Source organism: Rasamsonia emersonii, assembly GCF_000968595.1.
Source record: "Rasamsonia emersonii CBS 393.64 chromosome Unknown ctg1118621759991, whole genome shotgun sequence".
Taxonomy (NCBI): domain Eukaryota; kingdom Fungi; phylum Ascomycota; class Eurotiomycetes; order Eurotiales; family Trichocomaceae; genus Rasamsonia; species Rasamsonia emersonii.
The window spans coordinates 1-20,142 of NW_013563296.1; the positions used below are offsets into that span (position 1 = coordinate 1).

Consider the following 20,142-nt stretch of genomic DNA (forward strand, 5'->3'; position numbering starts at 1 on the left):
AGCTGACCCTGTCCGAGGCCAGCCCCTTCAAGTTGGGCTTCGAAGGCTCGACGAAATATAACGGTTGTCTCAAGAACTTGACGTTGGGTCCATATGAGTTCCGGGCGTACGTGCCCGCAGAGAAGTGGGTGGGACCCAAGCCCATGATCACGCAGTTCACGCCTGGCCACGACGCTCGTCTGATCTCGACCGTCGCCCCGGACGCGTCGGAGACGATCCATGTGCAACTCTACTTCTCGACGGAGATGGACTGCAACGGCGTCACCCGGTCAATCTCGCTGAACTCGACGACGGAAAGTGGCAAGGTGGCTACTCTCGACTCGAACAGCGTCCATTGCGCTGCCGTGAACCCGAACCCGACCACGATGGTCGGGCAGATCCCGAATGCCTGGATGTGGGAGGCGGATGTGACGAACGTGTACAATGGCATCCACGAGCTCACCGTCAACAACGCGAGCAGCACCAATGGCTCGTCGACCGGCGCCGTCGACCACTTCTTCTTCCGGGTCGGCCAGCCCGACAACCCCATGATCTTCTCGACCGCCAACTATTCGACCAGTTTGCTCCACCAGTACGACAACGGCACCCTCTACATCCAGCACCATGCCGCGGGAGCGGATCGGTGGCGCTACTCCACGAACTGGGGATCGACCTTCTCGGACTGGATGCCGTACACGGGCGGCAACTCCACCATCGAAGAACAGCCGTGGTCCGGCACGAAGCTGCAGGAGTGGTCCGGGAAGCATGTTCGAGTCGAGTATTACAGCAAACTCACGGGGAGCAGCGACTATGTCCAGGAGGGTGACGTGGGCTGGGATTCCAAGGTCCCCCGTCGATTCCCCCATCTGTTCTGGAACGGGCCCTACAACGAGTACGGGTACGACGCCGGTCTCAAGAATCAGATGGAGCTGGACCAAAATGACGGTCTTTGGAAGATCAAATTCTTGACCGAGTGGCCCGCGCAGGCCCAGATCAACGTCTGGGGCATGAACCCCGACGGTCTGCCGGATGAGGGCTATGTCTATGGCGATGTGGACGGCGACTCGGTGCTGGACCGCATGCCCCCGTCGGCGCTCTCGACCGTCCTCATCAACATCACGGAGCATCCGCCCTCCCCCTATCTCGGCTGGGAAATCCAAGTCAACGATGGAACTCTCCGCTATACGCTCCAGCCCGTGGGATCCGAGGCCGCCCAGATGGCGCTCTTCTTCCTGCTCTGGGTGATCCCGGTCTTGAGCGCCGCGGCGAGCATCTACATTTTCATGAAGTCCTTCTACCAGGTCAAGTTCAATCAGGTCGGTGTGACGGACAAGAAGAGCATCATCCCTCTGGCCTGGAGGCGCAAGTTTAAGCGACGGCATCTGGAGGACGGCGAAGCGATGAATCCTCTGATGCGTCTGGCCAACAAGTCGGGCTTTCTGCAGACCAACTCCGCGTTTGCCGGCGCCACCAAGAGCGACCGGCGACGCATGGTCCTCATCGCTACGATGGAGTACGATATCGAGGATTGGGGCATCAAGATCAAGATCGGTGGTCTCGGTGTGATGGCCCAATTGATGGGCAAGCACCTCGGTCACCAGGATCTCATCTGGGTCGTTCCCTGTGTCGGCGGCGTCGACTACCCGGAGGACCAACCGGCGGAGCCCATGTACGTGACGGTGCTGGGCAACTCGTACGAAGTCAAAGTCCAGTATCACGTACTGCGAAACATCACCTACGTGCTGCTCGACGCGCCCGTCTTCCGCCAGCAGACCAAGACGGAACCGTATCCGGCTCGGATGGATGACTTGGACAGCGCCATCTACTATTCGGCCTGGAACCAGTGCATTGCCCACGCCATCCGGCGTTTCCCGATCGACCTGTACCATATCAATGACTACCACGGTTCCCTGGCTCCGCTCTACCTTCTTCCCCAGACGATCCCGTGCTGTCTGTCTCTGCACAACGCCGAGTTCCAGGGTCTCTGGCCCATGCGGACCCAGAAGGAGAAGGAGGAAGTGTGCTCGGTCTTCAATATCGACATGGATGTCGCCGCTCGCTACGTCCAGTTTGGCGAAGTCTTCAACTTGCTGCACGCCGGTGCCAGCTATCTGCGGGTGCATCAGCAGGGTTTTGGTGCCGTCGGTGTGTCCAAGAAATATGGAAAACGGTCCTATGCTCGTTACCCCATCTTCTGGGGTCTGAAGAAGGTTGGCAACTTGCCCAACCCGGACCCTTCGGATACCGGTGAATGGAACAAAGACGTGCCCCAGGATTCCGAGATTCGCGTGGACCCCGAGTACGAAGCCAATCGAAAGGAGCTCAAGCGTCAAGCCCAGGAGTGGGCCGGTTTGGAACAGAACCCGGACGCGGACCTGTTGGTGTTTGTCGGGCGATGGTCGATGCAGAAGGGTATCGACTTGATTGCCGATGTCATGCCCGCCGTTCTGGAAGCGCGCCCCAACGTCCAGTTGATCTGTGTCGGACCCGTCATCGATCTCTACGGCAAATTCGCCGCCCTGAAGCTGGATCGGATGATGAAGCTCTACCCCGGTCGTGTCTTCTCCCGGCCGCAGTTCACCGCGCTGCCCCCGTACATCTTCTCTGGGGCCGAATTCGCCCTGATCCCGTCCCGTGACGAGCCATTTGGTCTGGTCGCCGTCGAGTTTGGTCGGAAAGGAGCGTTGGGTATCGGTGCTCGGGTCGGTGGTCTGGGTCAGATGCCCGGTTGGTGGTACACGGTCGAATCGACGACCACCTCTCACCTTCTCCACCAGTTCAAATTGGCCATCGAAAGTGCCTTGAACTCGAAGCCGGAGACGCGAGCGATGATGCGCGCTCGGTCCGCCAAGCAGCGGTTCCCCGTCGCCCAGTGGGTGGAGGACCTGGAGATCTTGCAGAGTACGGCCATTCGGATCCACAATAAGGAAGTGGCCAAGGGCCACGGGCAGCCGTTCACGCCGTCTGGCTCCAATACTCCCAGCGGCATGGTGACGCCGCCCATTGGTGCCCCGGGCATGGCGACTCCCACGGGGATGCAGACGCCTCCGCTGGGCCACTCGAGGGATGCCAGCTATTCCAACCTCCGCCACAGCACCCTTGGCCCACAGCAGCGGAATACGATTGTCTACAGCCGAGATCCCAGCCCCGGCGGGGACGAGAAACCCAAGTCGGGCCTGAGCCGACAGCTCTCCCTCGGTGTCCGGTCCGGTCCTGGTCACGTCGAGCGTCGGGGCCGGAGAAGAGTGCGGAAGAACAACAACAACAACAACAACAACAACAACAATAATAATATCCCCGAGGCGGATGAAGTCGGGGTGGCCGTCACGGATGTGGAAGACGACAGCGACGATGAGATGACCCACAGCTTTTATGGAGACGACGAGTACACGATGACTCCGGAGCAGGTCGAGGCTAGCCGTCGGATGGACATGGGCCAGCATGGATCGTCCCTGACCCCTCTCAAGCAGGACTTCCTGTCTCCCAGCTCCCCGCGGCAGGCCAGCTATAGCAGTGGCACCCTCAAGCCGCCGGGCTCTCCCACGACGCCGGCGACCCCGGGTGCGGACGATACCTTGATGCCGCCGAGCCGACCGTTCGCCGAACCGGGCAACCGTCTCAGCAGCGCGTCCGTGCTGTCCCTGGATTCGGTGGTTGGAGACAAGAAGGACTTCAAACTGCAAAAGGTGGACCCGTTCTTCACGGACAGCACGGGTGAATTCTACCGCATCTTCGAGAAGAAGCTGGAAGATCTGAATGGCTCCAACTCGGAGACGCAACTGTGTATCGAGGAGTACCTCATCAAGAGTGAGAAGAAGTGGTTCGAACGGTTCCGCGATGCCCGACTTGGCCGCAATCATTCCCCGGCTCCGTCGATCCGGAATGGAAAACGGGGCACGTCGCCCGCCGGGTCGATCTACAACGAGGATCTGGATTCCCGCGGCAGCGACAGCAACAAGGAGGGCGATGAGTTCTTGCTCGGTGCGGACTACGTTCCGCCGACCGGTCTCAAGAAATGGATGCAGCTCCGCGTGGGCGACTGGCCGGTCTACTCGCTCTTCCTGGGCCTGGGCCAGATCATCGCCGCCAACTCGTATCAGATCACCCTGCTCACCGGTGAGGTGGGTCAGACGGCGGACAAGCTGTACGGAATCGCGACGACGTATCTCATCACGTCCGCCATCTGGTGGCTTGTCTTCCGGTCGTTCAAGTCGGTGGTGGTCCTGACGGTGCCGTGGTTCTTCTACGGGCTCGCCTTCATCTTCATCGGGGTTGCCCACTGGGAGGCGAACAAGTTCAGTCGGGGCTGGATCCAGAATGTGGCCGCCGGCATCTACGCCACAGCCTCGTCGAGCGGTTCCATCTTCTTCGCCCTCAACTTTGGTGACGAGAGCGGTGCTCCGGTCAAGGACTGGGTCTTCCGTGCCTGCGTCATCCAGGGCACTCAGCAGCTCTATGTCGTCGCTCTCTGGTACTGGGGTTCGGTTCTGACCAAGAGCAGTTCCGATGGGATCATCCACCCGCAGGCTATCTCGAACAGCTGGGGGATGACGGCCATCACGTTCCCGATTGCATTCGCCCTGTGGACGGTTGGCGTGCTGTTGGCGTTGGGATTGCCCGATTACTACCGCCAGGCCCCCGGAAAAGTGGCCTCGTTCTACAGGTCGCTGTACCGCCGCAAGATCGTGCTGTGGTTCTTCGTGACAGTCATCATCCAGAACTTCTTCCTCAGCGCGCCCTATGGTCGCAACTGGAACTTCCTGTGGAGCTCCAATCACGCTGCAGCCTGGCAGGTCTTCCTGCTGGTCATCCTGTTCTTTGTCGGCGTGTGGGCGTTGATGTTGTACATCATGAGCCGGCTGTCCAAGGACCACAGCTGGATTCTGCCCGTGTTCGCCATCGGCTTGGGAGCGCCTCGGTGGGCGCAGATCTGGTGGGGGGACATCCAACATCGGCCAGTATGTGCCGTGGGCGGGCGGCTACGTGTCCGGGGCGCTGGTGTCTCGCGCGCTGTGGCTCTGGCTGGGCGTTCTGGATGCGATGCAGGGAGTCGGGTTCGGTATGATTCTGTTGCAGACGCTGACTCGGCTGCACATTTGTTTCGTGCTGCTGGGGGCCCAGGTTCTGGGTTCGATCGCCACGATCTGCGCGCGGGCGTTTGCGCCGAACAAGATCGGACCGGGCGACATTTCGCCGGACATAGGGACGGCGGTCAGCAACATTTGGGTGGCATGGTTCTGGATTGCGTTATTTTTCCAGCTCCTGATCTGGTGAGTTTGTCAAATCGTGATGAAGCGATTGTCCTTGCTAACGGATTGATTGTGGCAGTGCCGGGTTCTTCCTCTTCTTCCGGAAAGAACAGCTCAGCAAGCCTTGATCATGTATTTTTCTTGCGTTGACGAATTTCTTCAGCCCTCATACCCTGCTTTGTTCTTCTATTAGTTTCTGCAGAGCATTCTGCCCATGTCGCACTTACTATATACCCTCCTTGATCTGTATGTCATTGCCATTGTCATCTCTCTCAATCTGTCTCTCCCTCGCATAATCCGTCAGTGCATTTATTTATGGACATGAACCAGATGATCTCAACACATATATGTGTATCCTTTCCGCTGGAACAAAAATCTGTTTTCTTTTTATTTTTTAATTTATCAAGGGGGGTTGGACAAAACAACCAACATTGGGAGTGGGAAGGGGATAGGACAGGACAGGACAGGATAGGAAAGGCAAGATACACTGCATCACACTACAGATACAACCTGGTTCTATTATTCATTTATTTCGCTTGGTTCCACATCTGATATATATGCTATTATATCAGATGTGTTGTTTGTGTTGTTTGTTGGTGGTTTGATTTTTTTTTTGTTTATTTTTGTTTGTGACGAGGCGTTCGTTGCGTGCGTGCAGTTAATCGGATGTTTGTATGTATGTACATGTACATGTTTTTTTTTCTCCCCCTTCGCCCATTTAGAAAATGTTTTCCTGAGGAAGAAGGGCTTAAGGAAGAGGTCCATTAAATTAGATAATTACAATGGCGGAATTATTGACTGGATTGGAGATGACTAGGATAGGAATGGGATTTCTGACTAGTATTTACCTACTTAACTACCTGAGACGTTGTAGAACTGGGACCCTTTTTACTTTGTAGTAGGTAAGAAATACTACTTCTACTACTAGTACTAGTACTTTTTTTTAAAAAAAAAGTAAGAGAGAGAGAGATAGACCTTTTTTCCCCCCTGTTTCTTGTGGTGATATGGTGATTTTTTTTTCAGCTGTGTTGATATTTACTATTGTCCGTAATATATTTATTTATATTGGCTGGACTTTAATAAATACTCTGTAGATCCGATCAGATTGGATCAGGTCAGGTCAGGTCAGATATAACTTGTGTTGTTCTGTTCTATTACAGTCTAATTAATTGGTGTGTTTGTGTCTTTTTATTTTTTTTCTCTTTAAGAGAAGGATACTCTATTGTAGATAATTGTCCTCAGTAAGGAGTAATAAAAAGAGAGAGAGAAATGTGATTAATGCTCTCTGTCTGTTTACTACACAATTTTTATCTTGAATAGCACATCTCTTAACAATCTTCTATTCTATATACGTCTGTCCTGTCCCGTCCTGTACTGTACTTAAACTCATCACATCATATCGTATCGTATCCTCTTATGGTGCATTACATTATATAGTTCAATACTCTTCTATCCATTCCATTGTTTATTCTCCTGCAATTATATCTGCTACTCCGCCCCGTATCGCGCCCGGTACTCCTTCAGCCGGCTGATCTCCTCCTCCCCAATCTGGTCGCCCAGTGTCTCGATCAAATCGCTCAGGCCGATGACCGCTCGGATGGGGACGTTCCCTCCCAGATCCCTCTCGGCGACGCCAATCGCGCTCTTGGGCTCCGTGTCGCTGACGCGCTCCTCGCGATCCAGCAGCACCACCACCCCGGCGACCGTGCCGCCTTCCTTCTCGATTATGCTAACCGCCTCGCGCAGCGCCGTGCCCGCCGTGATCACGTCGTCGACGATCAGCACGCGTTTGCCCTTCAGCGGCGCCCCGACGATGTTGCCCCCCTCGCCGTGGTCCTTGGCCTCTTTCCGGTTGAACGAGTAGCTGACGCTGTCCCAGATACCGCGCGACGTCGGGGCCAGCGCATCACGCACCGCCAGCTCGTTGAGAATCGCCGTGCACAGCGGAATACCCTTGTAAGCCGGCCCGAAGATGACGTCGAAAGTGGGCGTGCCGTCGTCCGCATTCACGAAGGGCGGGCTGGAGATGACGTTGGCGAAGGCGGCGGCTGTCGCGCGCAGCAGCGGCGCCGTGTGCAGCAGCGTCGAGGTGAAGAAGTACGGCGACACGCGGCCGGATTTGAGCACGAAGGATCCGAAGGTTAGCACCTTGTTGGCTACCAGGAGAGGTAGCAGCGTGGATTTGTAGTTCTCTTTATCGGCGGCGGGTGGGGGGATGGTTGCGGTGGACATGGTGGGTTGTCGAAATTGAGGGAGGGAGATCTCGTCTTGAAGAAAGAGAGAAAGAAAGAGGAAGAGGAAGGAGGAGGAGGAGAAGCAAAGACCAGCGTACTGTATCTGAAGAGAGCAGTGAATATTGTATTATAATGTCTTAACTCAGCTGAAGACAAGAATTTCGGAGGGGCAATTCCCGAATAGGAATCCTTCCGGGAGCCAATCAGAGCGCCCAATTCGGCTCACCGACTGCCCGGCCAGCGATTCCCCGGATCTCCCGCTGCGAGAGTTCTTTCTCTCTGCACGCTGGCTGCTGGCGTTGCTTTTTCTTTTCCTGTGCTTCTCACCCTGCAAGAAACAGTTTCACCTCGCTATACCCCGTCTGAGGCTCGTCCAGTCCTCCCGCAGCTCCCCTGTCCCGTTCCCCTGGCCCGAGCCGGCCTCCGCTGCTCACCGCTAACAGGAGGGGCCACCACCAACAACAACAACTTATCATCGTGCCGTCGCTGCATTGCATCTCTCGCCCCTGACCATCCTTCTCCAGACCCCTACAGCAGTATATGTTGCGCCAATTGGCTGACCGGTGGGCTCGAGTGCGCTACTTTGGTTGACCACACGCGGCGGAGACACTTGACTGTGTAAGTGTTTATTTCCACTGATGATGACTGCTACGGTGGATTCCTGCTGACCGTTCTAGAACCGGCCACCATGCACGTCGGTAGCAAGCTCCTCGAGGAGGAAGCCTCTGGGAGACCGGGCATCTCCTTCGAGTTCTTCCCCCCCAAGACCGCCCAGGGTGTGCAGAACCTGTACGACCGCATGGACCGCATGCACGGCCTGGGCCCCGCCTTCATCGACATCACCTGGGGCGCCGGTGGTCGCCGCGCCGAGCTGACCTGCGAGATGGTCAAGGTCGCCCAGACCGTCTACGGCCTCGAGACCGTCATGCACCTCACCTGCACCGACATGCCCCGCGAGAAGATCGATGCCGCCCTCGAGGCCGCCTACAACGCCGGCTGCACCAACATCCTGGCCCTCCGCGGCGACCCCCCGCGGGAGCGCGAGAAGTGGGAGGCCGCTGAGGGCGGATTCCGGTATGCCAAGGACCTGGTGCGGTATATCCGGGAGAAGTATGGAAACCATTTCGACATTGGTGTTGGAGGATACCCCGAAGGCGCCGACGATAACCGGGATGTCGACCTGCTGATCGACCATCTCAAGGAGAAGGTCGACGCTGGCAGCTCGTTCATCATCACGCAGATGTTCTACGACGTCGACAACTTCCTCAACTGGGTGCAGAAGTGCCGCGACCGCGGCATCAAGGTGCCCATCGTCCCGGGGATCATGCCCATCTCCACCTACTCCGCCTTCATCCGCCGCTCGAACTGGACCAAGATCCGCATTCCTCCCGAGTGGCTCGAGGCGCTGGAGCCGGTCAAGAACGACGACGCGCAGGTGCGGAACATCGGCACCCAGCTGGTCGCCGACATGTGCCGCAAGCTGCTGAATTCGGGCAAGATCCACCACTTGCACTTCTACACGATGAACCTGGCCCAGGCGACTAGAATGATTTTGGAGGAGCTCAAGCTGACGCCGTCGGAGGAGATGCCACTGTACAAGCCTCTGCCCTGGCGACAGTCGCTCGGGCTGCGCCGGAGAACCGAAGATGTGCGTCCGATCTTCTGGCGCAACCGGCACACGTCGTACATCGCGCGCACCCAGACGTGGGACGAGTATCCGAACGGACGGTGGACGGATTCGCGGTCTCCCGCGTTTGGCGAACTGGACACGTACGGGGTTGGTCTCAAGGGGACCAACGAGGAGAACGTCAAGCTGTGGGGAGAGCCGCAGTCGTTGAAGGACCTGTCGGACATCTTCATCCGCTACCTGGAAGGCAAGCTGGAGCGGCTGCCGTGGAGTGACACGCCCATCACGGCGGAGACGGACGTCATCAAGCCGGATCTGATCGACCTGAACCGGCGGGGCTTCCTGACGATCAACTCGCAGCCGGCGGTGAACGGGGCCAAGTCGTCTCACCCGGTGTACGGCTGGGGTCCGCGGAACGGATACGTGTACCAGAAGGCGTACCTGGAGCTGCTGGTGCCGCCGGACGTGGTGGGCGAGCTGATCGCGCGGATCGAGAAGAACGACGATCTGACGTACTACTGCGTCAGCAAGACGGGCGAGCTGCGGATGAGGAACGGCGAGGGGCCGAATGCGGTGACGTGGGGGATTTTCGCGTCGAAGGAGATTATCCAGCCGACGATTGTGGAGAGCATCAGCTTCATGGCGTGGAAGGACGAGGCGTACTTGCTGGGAGATGAGTGGGCGAAATGTTATCCAGCGGAGAGTGCTAGCCGCAAGCTCATCCAACGGATAATGGACGAGTGGTATCTGATTAATATTGGTGAGTAGAAGAACACCCACTCAGACGTAGACGGTCGATGCTGACGAGTCCAGTCAACAACGACTTCCACAAGACGCACGACATCTTCCATCTCTTCCAGGGGCTGTCCGTGAAGAACATCGACCAGAGAGTCGAAGCAGAGCCAGCGGACGGCGAGGCTGCCACAAACGCAGCGTCAGCATAATTCCTCCACGATAGACCAAGTCATATTTCTGACATTCTAAGCTAACGGCGTCTTTGTTTTTTTAACAAAAGCAAATACACTTCCTTTTATTTTCTATTTCAACGGGGTTGGTTCAACATTCAACATGGAGTCATGGACGGACGGGACGGGACGGAGAAATAAAAAAAAACAAAAGTTGCTTTGAACTTGACTTTATCATGATATGACATGACGATGACTGACTAACTGCTTAAGATACCTCAACTGCATCTTTTGGTTTGTCTTTTTTCATTTTCATTTCTTTTCTTTCTTATATATTGTTTGTTCTTACCTAATTCAACATTATTCTTATTTCGTGGCTCGGATAGCTCACGAGCCGCGAGGGACGGATGGATATGATGGATACCTATGGACCGGACACGAAAAAATGGGAGGTGGAAAGAGAGAAAAGAGGCGTTCAACACGGCGTGTCTTGTTTGACTTGACTTGTTTTGTCTTTGATTTTCTTCTTGTCTAGCAGTCTCATCTCATCTCATTTTATTTTATTTCATTTCATTTTATTCCTTTCCTTTCTTACTCGCAATGGGATTTGATTTGATTTGATTTGAATTTTTATTGCATATTGCATATATATTATAAATATATAGAGAGAGAAATAGAGAGAGAAATGAAACTAAGTAACTTAAAAATAAAATCTATATACGTATGTGTGTATGTATGTATATACGTATGGTATCCTGATATTTTTTTTTACGAGAATGAATGCATTTATGACTTTTGGGAATGTATATAGATATATATATATATATGATAGATAGGTAACTAGAAGCAGAGAAAGATAGAAGAAATGATTTGAGTTGATTTTGTTTGAATTGAGTTGTTTCTTTTAGTTGTTTTCCAACTTTCTTTCTTTCTTTCTTTCCAATTAATCAAGTCAGGTCAAGTCATTAAGTTTGACATCAAGTCTGACATCAAGGCTGATTGATATAAATCAAGCTTTTATTTGTTTATCAATCAGAGCGTGATCAATCAATCAATCAATCAATCATCAATTAGTCAGATCAGATAAGATCAATGACCCATAGAAAAAAAAGAAAAAAAAAGAAAAAGGAAAAAAGAGTGAACCGTCATTAATTCATTTTATTGTATTGTATTGTATTTATTTATTGTATTCTAAGATATCTGATTTCTGTGATGAGCGAGCGAAATGAATGGCTGGGTAGCTAGCTAGCTAGCTACTATATACCAGAAAAAAAATAAGAAAAAAAAGGACGGAAAAAAGGAGGAAGAAGGAAGAAGGATTCCCGGATATGATATGTATGATATGATATGGTACAGCAAGCGAGGAAGGAAGCAAACTAGCAAACTGGCAAAATTTCTGCTGTGCTCTGATCTGTTCTGTTCTCTTCTGAGTAAAGTAAAGAGACATGTCAGACACTGATATATTGTAATATGTCCTACTGGATCTGGATTGCAGAACACAAACAACCTTCTGTTATAGAGAGATTGATTGATTGATTGAACTTGATGAGTATGGATATACATTACAGCAGAATTTTTAATCTTCGATGATAGATAATAAATAGCAGAGGATCAGATCAGATCAGGCTGAACTGTAAGTTTGTAACGGAACAAGGTGTTAGTATTATCTCCTAATATACTAACATTATAAATATATGATTGATATGCTATGCTAAGAAAAAGTGTAGGTAGGTAAGTACCGTACAGGATCAGGGGGTTTTTAGAAACGGTCGATTGACAGTCATTTGACAATTTTTTTTTAAAAAAAAGAAAATAACGTCATTTAAAAAAAGTTCTACATATCTGACCGTTGTTAAGAAAGATAATGTTTAAAAAATTAACGACTTTTTATTTTACTTACAAGGCTTTAACTTATCTTTTTTTTTCTCCGCCTAGGGTACGACTCAAACTACGATCATAGTTTACCAAGTTACAAGATTATATTTAGGAAGAAGATGGGCCTTCAATTTCTACATAATCTAACTACTAGACTATCGGAACTTTCCAAGTCTTAAGGTAGTGGCAAGGAAGGAGCTCTGTATAAAGGCAATATTTGGAAAAAAGCATTTTAAAAAATTAATGTTTCTTATAAAAATTGACATTTCCTTTAAGTAATGCTTCTTTTGAAAAAAAAAATAACGTTATTTAATTACTAACTGTACAATAACCATTCTGATTATAAAATAACTGTTATCATTATGATTCTAACGTTTGCTATAGTAAAATGGTTATTTGACCTTTCATAACGGTCGAATGACGGATTCCTAAAAACCTACCTGATCCAGTACGGTAGGTAGGTAGGTAAGCAGGCAGGCCCAACGAAACCAAATCTCACTCCAGATTGGTAGTTGTTAACTTGTTCGTATATAAGCTGGGTAGATAACTTTTTCTTCTAATTCATGACACTCCTTCCTGAGGGTTGAGATACTACATAAATAAATAATATATATCCCTGTTGGTTGATCCACGACTTCTTTTTACTTTATTTTTGTTTTATTTTACTTCACTTTCTCTGCAAGCAAGCATGCATTTTTATCTTTCTATTTTACTCGCTTTTCTATAGAATGGATTAGTCGGATATATTACGTCCTCGTCGTTAAATTCGCCATTTTGTAGTCAAATAGGGTAGGTCGCTAGGTAAGTATTTCCTTACATTAGCATGGGCACTGACTGGCATTGGTCGTTATTAATTTTCTTTTCATTTTTTTTTATATCTAGGTTTGGTCTGATGAGGTTGATTAATTGCTGATGAGTGTAAATGGATCGACAAGTCATAATTTAACTATGACTATGACTACTATGACTGGCCAGTCCCTTCCTTTTGTCGGAATGAACTATGAAGCTGGTTGGCGAGTAGTAGTAGTAGTATGATAATTAGATCCTTTCTTTGCTTTTTGACAGTTAGTTGTATTTCTTCTCGGTAGAAGAAAGAAGGTTGGAAATTATTGAATTGGGATCGCGAAGTTCAGCACTTGAACTTACGTACTTACGTCCACTGAGTATGTAGTGTTACTACATTCATTGTGTTTTGTTAGGATTTCTCATACCTAGGTTTGAAGTATTACTTCCCTGCTTCGCGAATTATTTGTGTATATACCGTGTTTCTCGTCTCTATCACTGTTTAGTCTTTATATATCGTCATGACGTCTGGTCTAATCTTTGGCTCCATCATGTGCAGTATGTCCAAATACATCATACGTTGTGATTATGAGAACCTCCGCACCATCACATTAAATCGGGTATCTTTCTCCATAACAATCTCCGGCGTCAAATACTGAAGATACGGCTCCCACGCCACCTGGCTCCAGGCATGATAGGCCAGCTGATTCGCATACAGCCCGCCGCCATTAGCGTCCATCGTCCTCTCGAGGTCCCTCGCTTCGGCCTCGCTAATAGGCTCGTGCATATAGCGGATATGCTTCTCCGTCCACGTCGGCCAGAAGAAGGCCGTCGGCGACAGCGGACAGATCTCGTCAGGATGCTCCTGCGCGAGTTCCTTTGGCAGAATCACCGAGTGGTAGTTCCATTTCTTGCTGTCGAAATCGCTGTAGCTGTCGATCCAGCGCCGGATGAACGATGCGTTCTGGCGCCCGACGATGATGGCGTTGCACAGCCCGTGGCGGTCCCCGCCCTCGTACCCCAGCAGGACGTCCCTCTCGCAGTGCCGCAGATTGTCAAACGAGCGGAGCACGATCACGTCCATGTCCATGTAGATACCGCCTTCCTGGCGGATGACGTCCAGCCGGAGCGCGTCCGCGAGATGTGTCACCTGCCACTGCTGCCGGAGCTGCTCCGGGTATTCCGCGGCCAAGTCGTGGTAGACGAGCGTGAGATTGTTGCGCAGTTTCTGGAACCAGACATTATCCTCGTTGAACGAGGCGGTGTAGTGCAGTTTCAGCTTGTCGGGCCTGAGAGAGATTAGCGCCGATCGGAGGGCAAGGTAGCTGATAAAAGTCATATTGGGGTTGTTCAGCCAAATGGCGTGGACAACATTGGGGATGGGCGTGGAGGATGACGCCGCACCCCGGTCGAAGCATCGCTTTTCGTCGGCTATGTCCTGGAAATCGAACGTCTCAACCTGTCGGTCGCTGTTGTTGTCGAACAGGTTGAGAGGCCAGTCCAGGCGCTGCAGCGAGAAGAAAGACAGGTAGAGGACGGTGCATATTGCGATGGCGGCAGCTAGAAACGGCCGATTGAGGAGGAATCGAGGCATGGCATGGACGTGCAGAATGGTTGTTGAATAAGATGATTGTTATGATTGTTATGAAATTATGATGCCTGCCAAGATAGGGCGGAATGTGGCTGGCTCGCCCAGACGGGTGGCTTGTCCTTGGCATGGGGCTGCGGAGGTGGCTGATCCTAGCCAATGATCTCTGCGAACCAGATCAGCCAGCGGCGCACGTGTGCTCGATCTCACTGCTGGTTTCTCGCCAGAGGTTCAACGCGAGAATACAAAAACAGTAATCAAATGATACTTCTACATCTATTCCATCAACCAGGCAGCTCTCAACCATACTAGTGGTTCACTAGATAACCTAGGTTTTTCTTTTGTGCCCCAGTTTGTTTGACATATTCGCCTTCAAAGACCAGTCACCAGTGTTCAGGGCATAACCAAACTCAATGGCTGCAGTCAAGTTTACCCCAGCATATACAAAAATACCTGCAAAGTAGCTACCAGAGCCATAGAAACCTCATGGATTTCGTTTCGCCATCATCAACGTCTCAACAAACCTATGTCCTAACAGAAAGCCCAGAGAATTATATCTGATTGGCTGTTCGAAGGGATATACGATTCCGACGGGACGCAAAGTGTGGGGGATAACTCCAGCCCACGCGTGACCGCCTTCCTGTCCAGGACTAGTGTCGTCGATCACCCGTCACAAAAACGCCCTCTACGTCATCCGGCTCTTCCACAGATGACGTATTGCAATGTCCTCTGCCTCAGGCAGAGATGGAGCAAATCCTTGTCCTGATCAGCCTGCCAGGAGCAGGGTATTTACAAATATTATCCGTTTATCCGTTTCTAACCGTCGATCTCGCTCAGGACCTATCTAGACGTGAGGTATACCCCTGTTTCTGCCCCGCATACCCCCTGTTGCACTAAACTTTGTTTGAAATCCCGGCCCCACTTGGAACCAGCAACGAACACCAATCAACCGCTCCTCCAACATCGTATCAACTGAAGCCCTAACAGGTTTGTAGGCTACAGCCTGATGTAGATCTGGCTTACGACTTTGCAGATCTGTAATCTTTTTTTTTTCCTTCAAAAAAATTTTTTTCTCTATGCTGCTGGCAAATAATAATGACGCCCCTCACTCCGAAGGGATCCCGCCTGCGGAGTTATTAAGCGTCTCCGATTCTATGTATGTTATTTCAGAAGGAAATAATTCTCCGTATGCCGGTTGAAAAAAAAGATCTAAATATATATCTTCAGACCCCGTGATCTTCCCCCCCCCCCCCCCCCGGTCGTCGATCACATCCATGATGAGAGCTCTCATCAACTGGACGATCAATGAATCTGAATGTCTGCTAGACAGAGAATAACCTCCCAAGGTATACATACTCCGGTATGTATCAATGCGTACGCTGCAGCGAATTATGCACGGCAGTTCCAACGATCAACCGACATGTATAACTGTACAGTTTATCCCGATATCAGCATGGTCTTTTGGATAGCGCTGTGATGTCTCCGGCAAGAGAGATTTATGAAAACTCATTTCCTGTATGTATACATGGGCGGGGGGAGCTGTTCCTAAACAAATGTCTCTGGTTTGGGAAGGTCCTGGATAAGCGAGTTGAGAGGTGGGATATATAAAGGGGTCAAAATCTCGTTGTCGAGATTCATCATCAGAAAGAATAATAACAAACAAGGAAGAAAGAATTCACCACTGCCATGCCCGCTCAGGTGCATACATTATTCTGTTTCTCCTGACCTCAACACAAACACATGTATATACTCACAGTCCTGTCCAGGACACCGCCCTCGACAACTGCCAGAAGTTCGTCGGAAACTGCTTCCAGAACGAATACTACGGCACCGCCGGCCAATGAAAGGGCTGTCTATGCGAGAAGTGCAGCAGCGGCAGCGGTAGCGACACCCGCTACGTGGAAGCTGCATTGAAAACGGCTGCAACGGGTCCAGGGCACTTGCAAGGATTGAACATATTCATCCATCCATCAGGTATCTAGCTTTAATTACCTTAACAAGACCTTGTTTTTTTTTTCAGTGAAAAATAGACATTGTAGTATTCGTTTCAGGACTTGCTGTGCTTATACCAGGAGCCTCATGTATGATATGATAAAAAAAAAGAATTCTTCTGGTACGACCTCTCTTGAGTTCTTAAGAAAGCAGGTGTAGCAGACGAAAGATCCCCCTTTTTTTGTTATCGAGAGTGCAAGAAATTAGAGGAGAATTATTATCTTTCATCGAATCCTGTCTTGAATATTGTATTGTATTGGTCTTCAAGTAAACGTAGTACTTGTATGTACAGTACATATATACGAGCAATATCCAAGATTCTTTCCCAGTCCAAACGGTTCCTCCTCCAGGAATATTGAACTCTCAACGAGCTCATATTAATATTACTTTACTACTATTATAGCATTGTTTCGTAAGTTCCAAGTCCAATTTCTAGCGCGAATCCCTGTTTTTTTTTTTAAAAAAAAGAACCCTTCATAAGTAGGTATGTACTGTGCAGTAAATGTATGTATATGTATTCTAGAAGAATGTCCAACGAAGTTAGATATTAAAGATATTCAATCGAAAAAAGATCTCTCTCTCCCTTCTTTTTATATATAAAAGAAATGAAGTTATGTATCCTATTCTTCAAACCTCGCAGATTTATCTCTTGGTACAGAGAGAGACAAAAAAAGGGGAAAAAAAAGAGAAAGAAAGAAAGAGCAAAGCCAGCATACGTGTTGACATGATATGTACAGTACATACAAAAGATATAGTGACTATTTATGCGTTGTTTTTCATTCTTCTTCATCTCACGAGTCAGTCATACTATACTATGTATATACTACTCGATTTGCACCTACCTCTCTGGTGCTCTCTGGTAAATTACGTACTCTCTCTCCCTCTCTCTCTCTATCAAAAACATTCCGATTATTGAAGGCTCGCAATTAATAGTAGATACCGTCGAGAGGGAGAGGGCTGTTCCCCTCGCGGGCTTTTCATGAATGTATACAGCACCGTTATTAGGGGAAGTGAATTGAATACCAATTATCTTTTATACAATTGTAGCTTCCGCAATTCAGAAGAAAGTAGTATCTTTATGATTGATTACCCATTCCCTAGTAGTAATAATAATGATGATGATATAATATCCATAATCTCGTATCTTTCTCCATCCAAATCAATATGGTATACTCTCGCTCAGCAGAAATAATAACCGAAAAGAAACGAAAACTCTTCACCACTCCAACGGCTCACTCTTAACATCTCCCCGATTCGTCTTCGGAACAGGCGCGGCTTCGACCATCGTCGGTCCCCGACGCCCTCGCTTCAGATACCCGTTGCCGTCCAGCCAGGGCGTCTCGAGCGTGCGCTTGGTCTCGAACTTGCGGATCTTGTCCTCCAGCTGCAGCGTCAGACCGATGTCGTCCAGCCCGTTGACCAGGCAGTGCTTGCGGAAGGAGTCGACTTCGAAGGGTGCGAGCGTGTTGCCCTGCGCGTCGCGGATGACCTGGTTGACGAGGTCGACCTCGATCTCGTGGCCGGCGCGCGCCTCGGCCGCGATCCGCTGCAGCGCCGCCTCGTCGCTGATCGGGATCGGCAGCATGCCGTTCTTGAACATGTTGTTGAAGAAGATGTCCGCGAACGACGGCGCGATCACGCACTTGATGCCAAAGTCGAGCAGCGCCCATGGCGCGTGCTCCCGTGAGCTGCCGCACCCAAAGTTCGGCCCCGTCACCACCAGGATCTTCGCCTGCCGGTACACGCCCTGATTCAGCACAAAGTCTGGTCTCTCGGCCCCATCCTCCGGGTTGTACCGCAGCTCGTAGAACAGCGCGCTGCCCAGACCCGTCCGCTTGATCGTCTTCAGGAACTGCTTCGGGATGATCGCGTCCGTGTCGACGTTGGCGCGGTCCAGCGGCGCGGCAATGCCCTTGAGCGTGGTGAACTTGGGCAGGCCCGCGCTGGACGCCTGCGCAGACGTGTTGGCGTGCGGCTCGTTGTCTTCGGGCAGGTCCAGGATCCGCTCGAGGTCGTCCTCCGTGTCGATGTCGTCCACCTCGGGCTGGATGTCGACTTTGGCGGACGCTTTGTGGGTGGAGGGCGTTGCCGAGGTCAACTCGCGGACGTCGGCCAGTTTGCCCACGACGGCCGCCGCGGCAGCCATGACCGGAGACATCAGATGCGTGCGGCCAAGCGCGCCCTGGCGACCCTCGAAGTTGCGGTTCGACGTGCTGGCACAGCGCTCCCGCGGCGACAGGATATCCGGGTTCATGCCCAGACACATGGAGCAGCCGGCCTCGCGCCACTCGAAGCCGGCGTCGATGAAGATCTTGTCCAGGCCTTCGGCCTCGGCCTGCTTCTTCACAAGACCCGAGCCCGGGACGATCATGGCGCGCTTGATGTTGGGAGCCACCTTGCGGCCCTCGACGATCTTGGCGGCCGCCCGCAAGTCTTCGATCCGGGAGTTGGTGCACGAACCGATAAAGACCTTGTCGACTTCGATGTCCTGCAAGCGCGTCCCTGGGGTGAGACCCATGTACTCGAGGGCGCGCTTGCAGCTCGCCTTGCGGTTCTCATCCTTGAAGTCCTCGGGGGCCGGGACGACGCCGGTGATGGGGAGGACGTCCTGGGGCGAAGTACCCCACGACACGGTCGGGACGATGTCCTTGGCGTCGATGAAGACCTCGATGTCGTATTTGGCACCCTCGTCGGAACGGAGGCTGGACCAGTACTTGACGGCCTTCTTCCACTCAGGGCTGTCGTACTTGGGGGCCAAGGGACGGCCCTTGAGGTATTCGAAGGTGGTCTCGTCCGGGGCGACCATTCCGGCACGGGCACCGGCCTCGATGGACATGTTGCACATGGACATGCGGGCCTCCATGCTCAGACCGCGGATGACGGACCCGCAGTATTCGATGACGCAACCGGTACCACCGGCGGTGCCAATGACACCAATGATGTGGAGGATCACGTCCTTGCTGGTGACGCCGGGGTGGAGCTCACCATCGACCTGGATGCGCATGTTCTTGCTCCGCTTGGTCAGGAGGGTCTGGGTGGCCAGGACGTGCTCGACCTCGCTGGTTCCGATACCGAAGGCGAGCGCACCGAAGGCACCGTGAGTCGACGTGTGGCTGTCACCGCAGACGACGGTGGTGCCGGGGAGGGTGAAGCCCTGCTCGGGGCCGATGACATGGACAATGCCCTGACGCTTATCGCCCAGGCCAAAGTAAGTCAGGCCGAACTCTTTAACGTTCTCCTCGAGCGTCATGCATTGCAGACGGGAGTCGTCCTCTTTGATGAACTCTTCGACATTTTTGAAGTTTTTCCGGGGGGTGGTCGGGACGTTCTAGACCAGTCAGCGAGCGGTTCACTGTAAGCTTGGTTCAATGTCAGCTTCAAGGGCACATACGTGGTCGACCGTCGCCAGAGTGCAGTCCGGCCGGCGGACTTTTCGGCCTGCATTTTTTAAACCCTCAAAGGCTTGCTGCGTCTTATCAGTAGGCGTACACTTCAGGGCGAGGGGGGGGGGGGGGTCGCGATGCTGACCGGAGACGTGACTTCGTGGACCAGATGTCTGTCTGCGAGGACAGTCAGCAAAGCAAAATCAATGCAAGCAAATCAATGGCAAGCACCAGCAGCATACCAATGTACAGCAGAATGGTGCCATCGTCCTGCTCGTGGACGATGTGGTCCTCAAAGACCTTATCGTACAGGGTTTTCGGCTTCTTATCTGCGCCGGGCATGTTGGAGAGTGGATGTCACAGCCTTCACACAGGAACGCCCGTCCAGAGAAGACAGAAAGAAAGAATGAATGATGGAAGAGCAGCAGATATCTTTATACGACGAGTCTTGAATCTCCGCAGTTACCGCTTCGAGGGGCGCTGCGCCGACGTCGGGACGGTCAGCAGAATGGCGGCGCCGCCGATTG

At 51.7% G+C, this 20,142-nt stretch overlaps 5 protein-coding genes across 5 annotated transcripts; 2 read left to right on the forward strand and 3 right to left on the reverse strand.

Moving 5' to 3' along the window:
* Positions 1-2: 2 nt before the first annotated feature.
* Positions 3-5,421, forward strand: T310_1462 (Alpha-1,3-glucan synthase Ags2; the record flags this gene model as incomplete). The annotated part of the gene is made up of 2 exons (XM_013475591.1): positions 3-5,250; positions 5,309-5,421. The coding sequence occupies 2 exons, from the start codon at positions 3-5 to the stop codon at positions 5,419-5,421; spliced, it is 5,361 nt and encodes a 1,786-aa protein (XP_013331045.1).
* Positions 5,422-6,716: 1,295 nt separating this feature from the next.
* On the reverse strand, positions 6,717-7,460 carry T310_1463 (Orotate phosphoribosyltransferase; the record flags this gene model as incomplete). The annotated part of the gene is made up of 1 exon (XM_013475592.1): positions 6,717-7,460. The coding sequence occupies one exon, from the start codon at positions 7,458-7,460 to the stop codon at positions 6,717-6,719; it is 744 nt and encodes a 247-aa protein (XP_013331046.1).
* Positions 7,461-8,150: 690 nt separating this feature from the next.
* On the forward strand, positions 8,151-10,033 carry T310_1464 (Methylenetetrahydrofolate reductase (NAD(P)H); the record flags this gene model as incomplete). The annotated part of the gene is made up of 2 exons (XM_013475593.1): positions 8,151-9,849; positions 9,903-10,033. The coding sequence occupies 2 exons, from the start codon at positions 8,151-8,153 to the stop codon at positions 10,031-10,033; spliced, it is 1,830 nt and encodes a 609-aa protein (XP_013331047.1).
* Positions 10,034-12,830: 2,797 nt separating this feature from the next.
* T310_1465 (uncharacterized protein) lies at positions 12,831-14,246 on the reverse strand (the record flags this gene model as incomplete). Its single annotated transcript, XM_013475594.1, has 3 exons — positions 12,831-12,875; positions 13,024-13,045; positions 13,369-14,246. 3 exons carry the CDS (start codon positions 14,244-14,246, stop codon positions 12,831-12,833), a joined length of 945 nt encoding a protein of 314 aa, XP_013331048.1.
* A 3,202-nt stretch (positions 14,247-17,448) lies between these two features.
* Positions 17,449-19,957, reverse strand: T310_1466 (3-isopropylmalate dehydratase; the record flags this gene model as incomplete). Its single annotated transcript, XM_013475595.1, has 4 exons — positions 17,449-19,560; positions 19,624-19,698; positions 19,761-19,792; positions 19,858-19,957. The coding sequence occupies 4 exons, from the start codon at positions 19,955-19,957 to the stop codon at positions 17,449-17,451; spliced, it is 2,319 nt and encodes a 772-aa protein (XP_013331049.1).
* Positions 19,958-20,142: the final 185 nt, after the last annotated feature.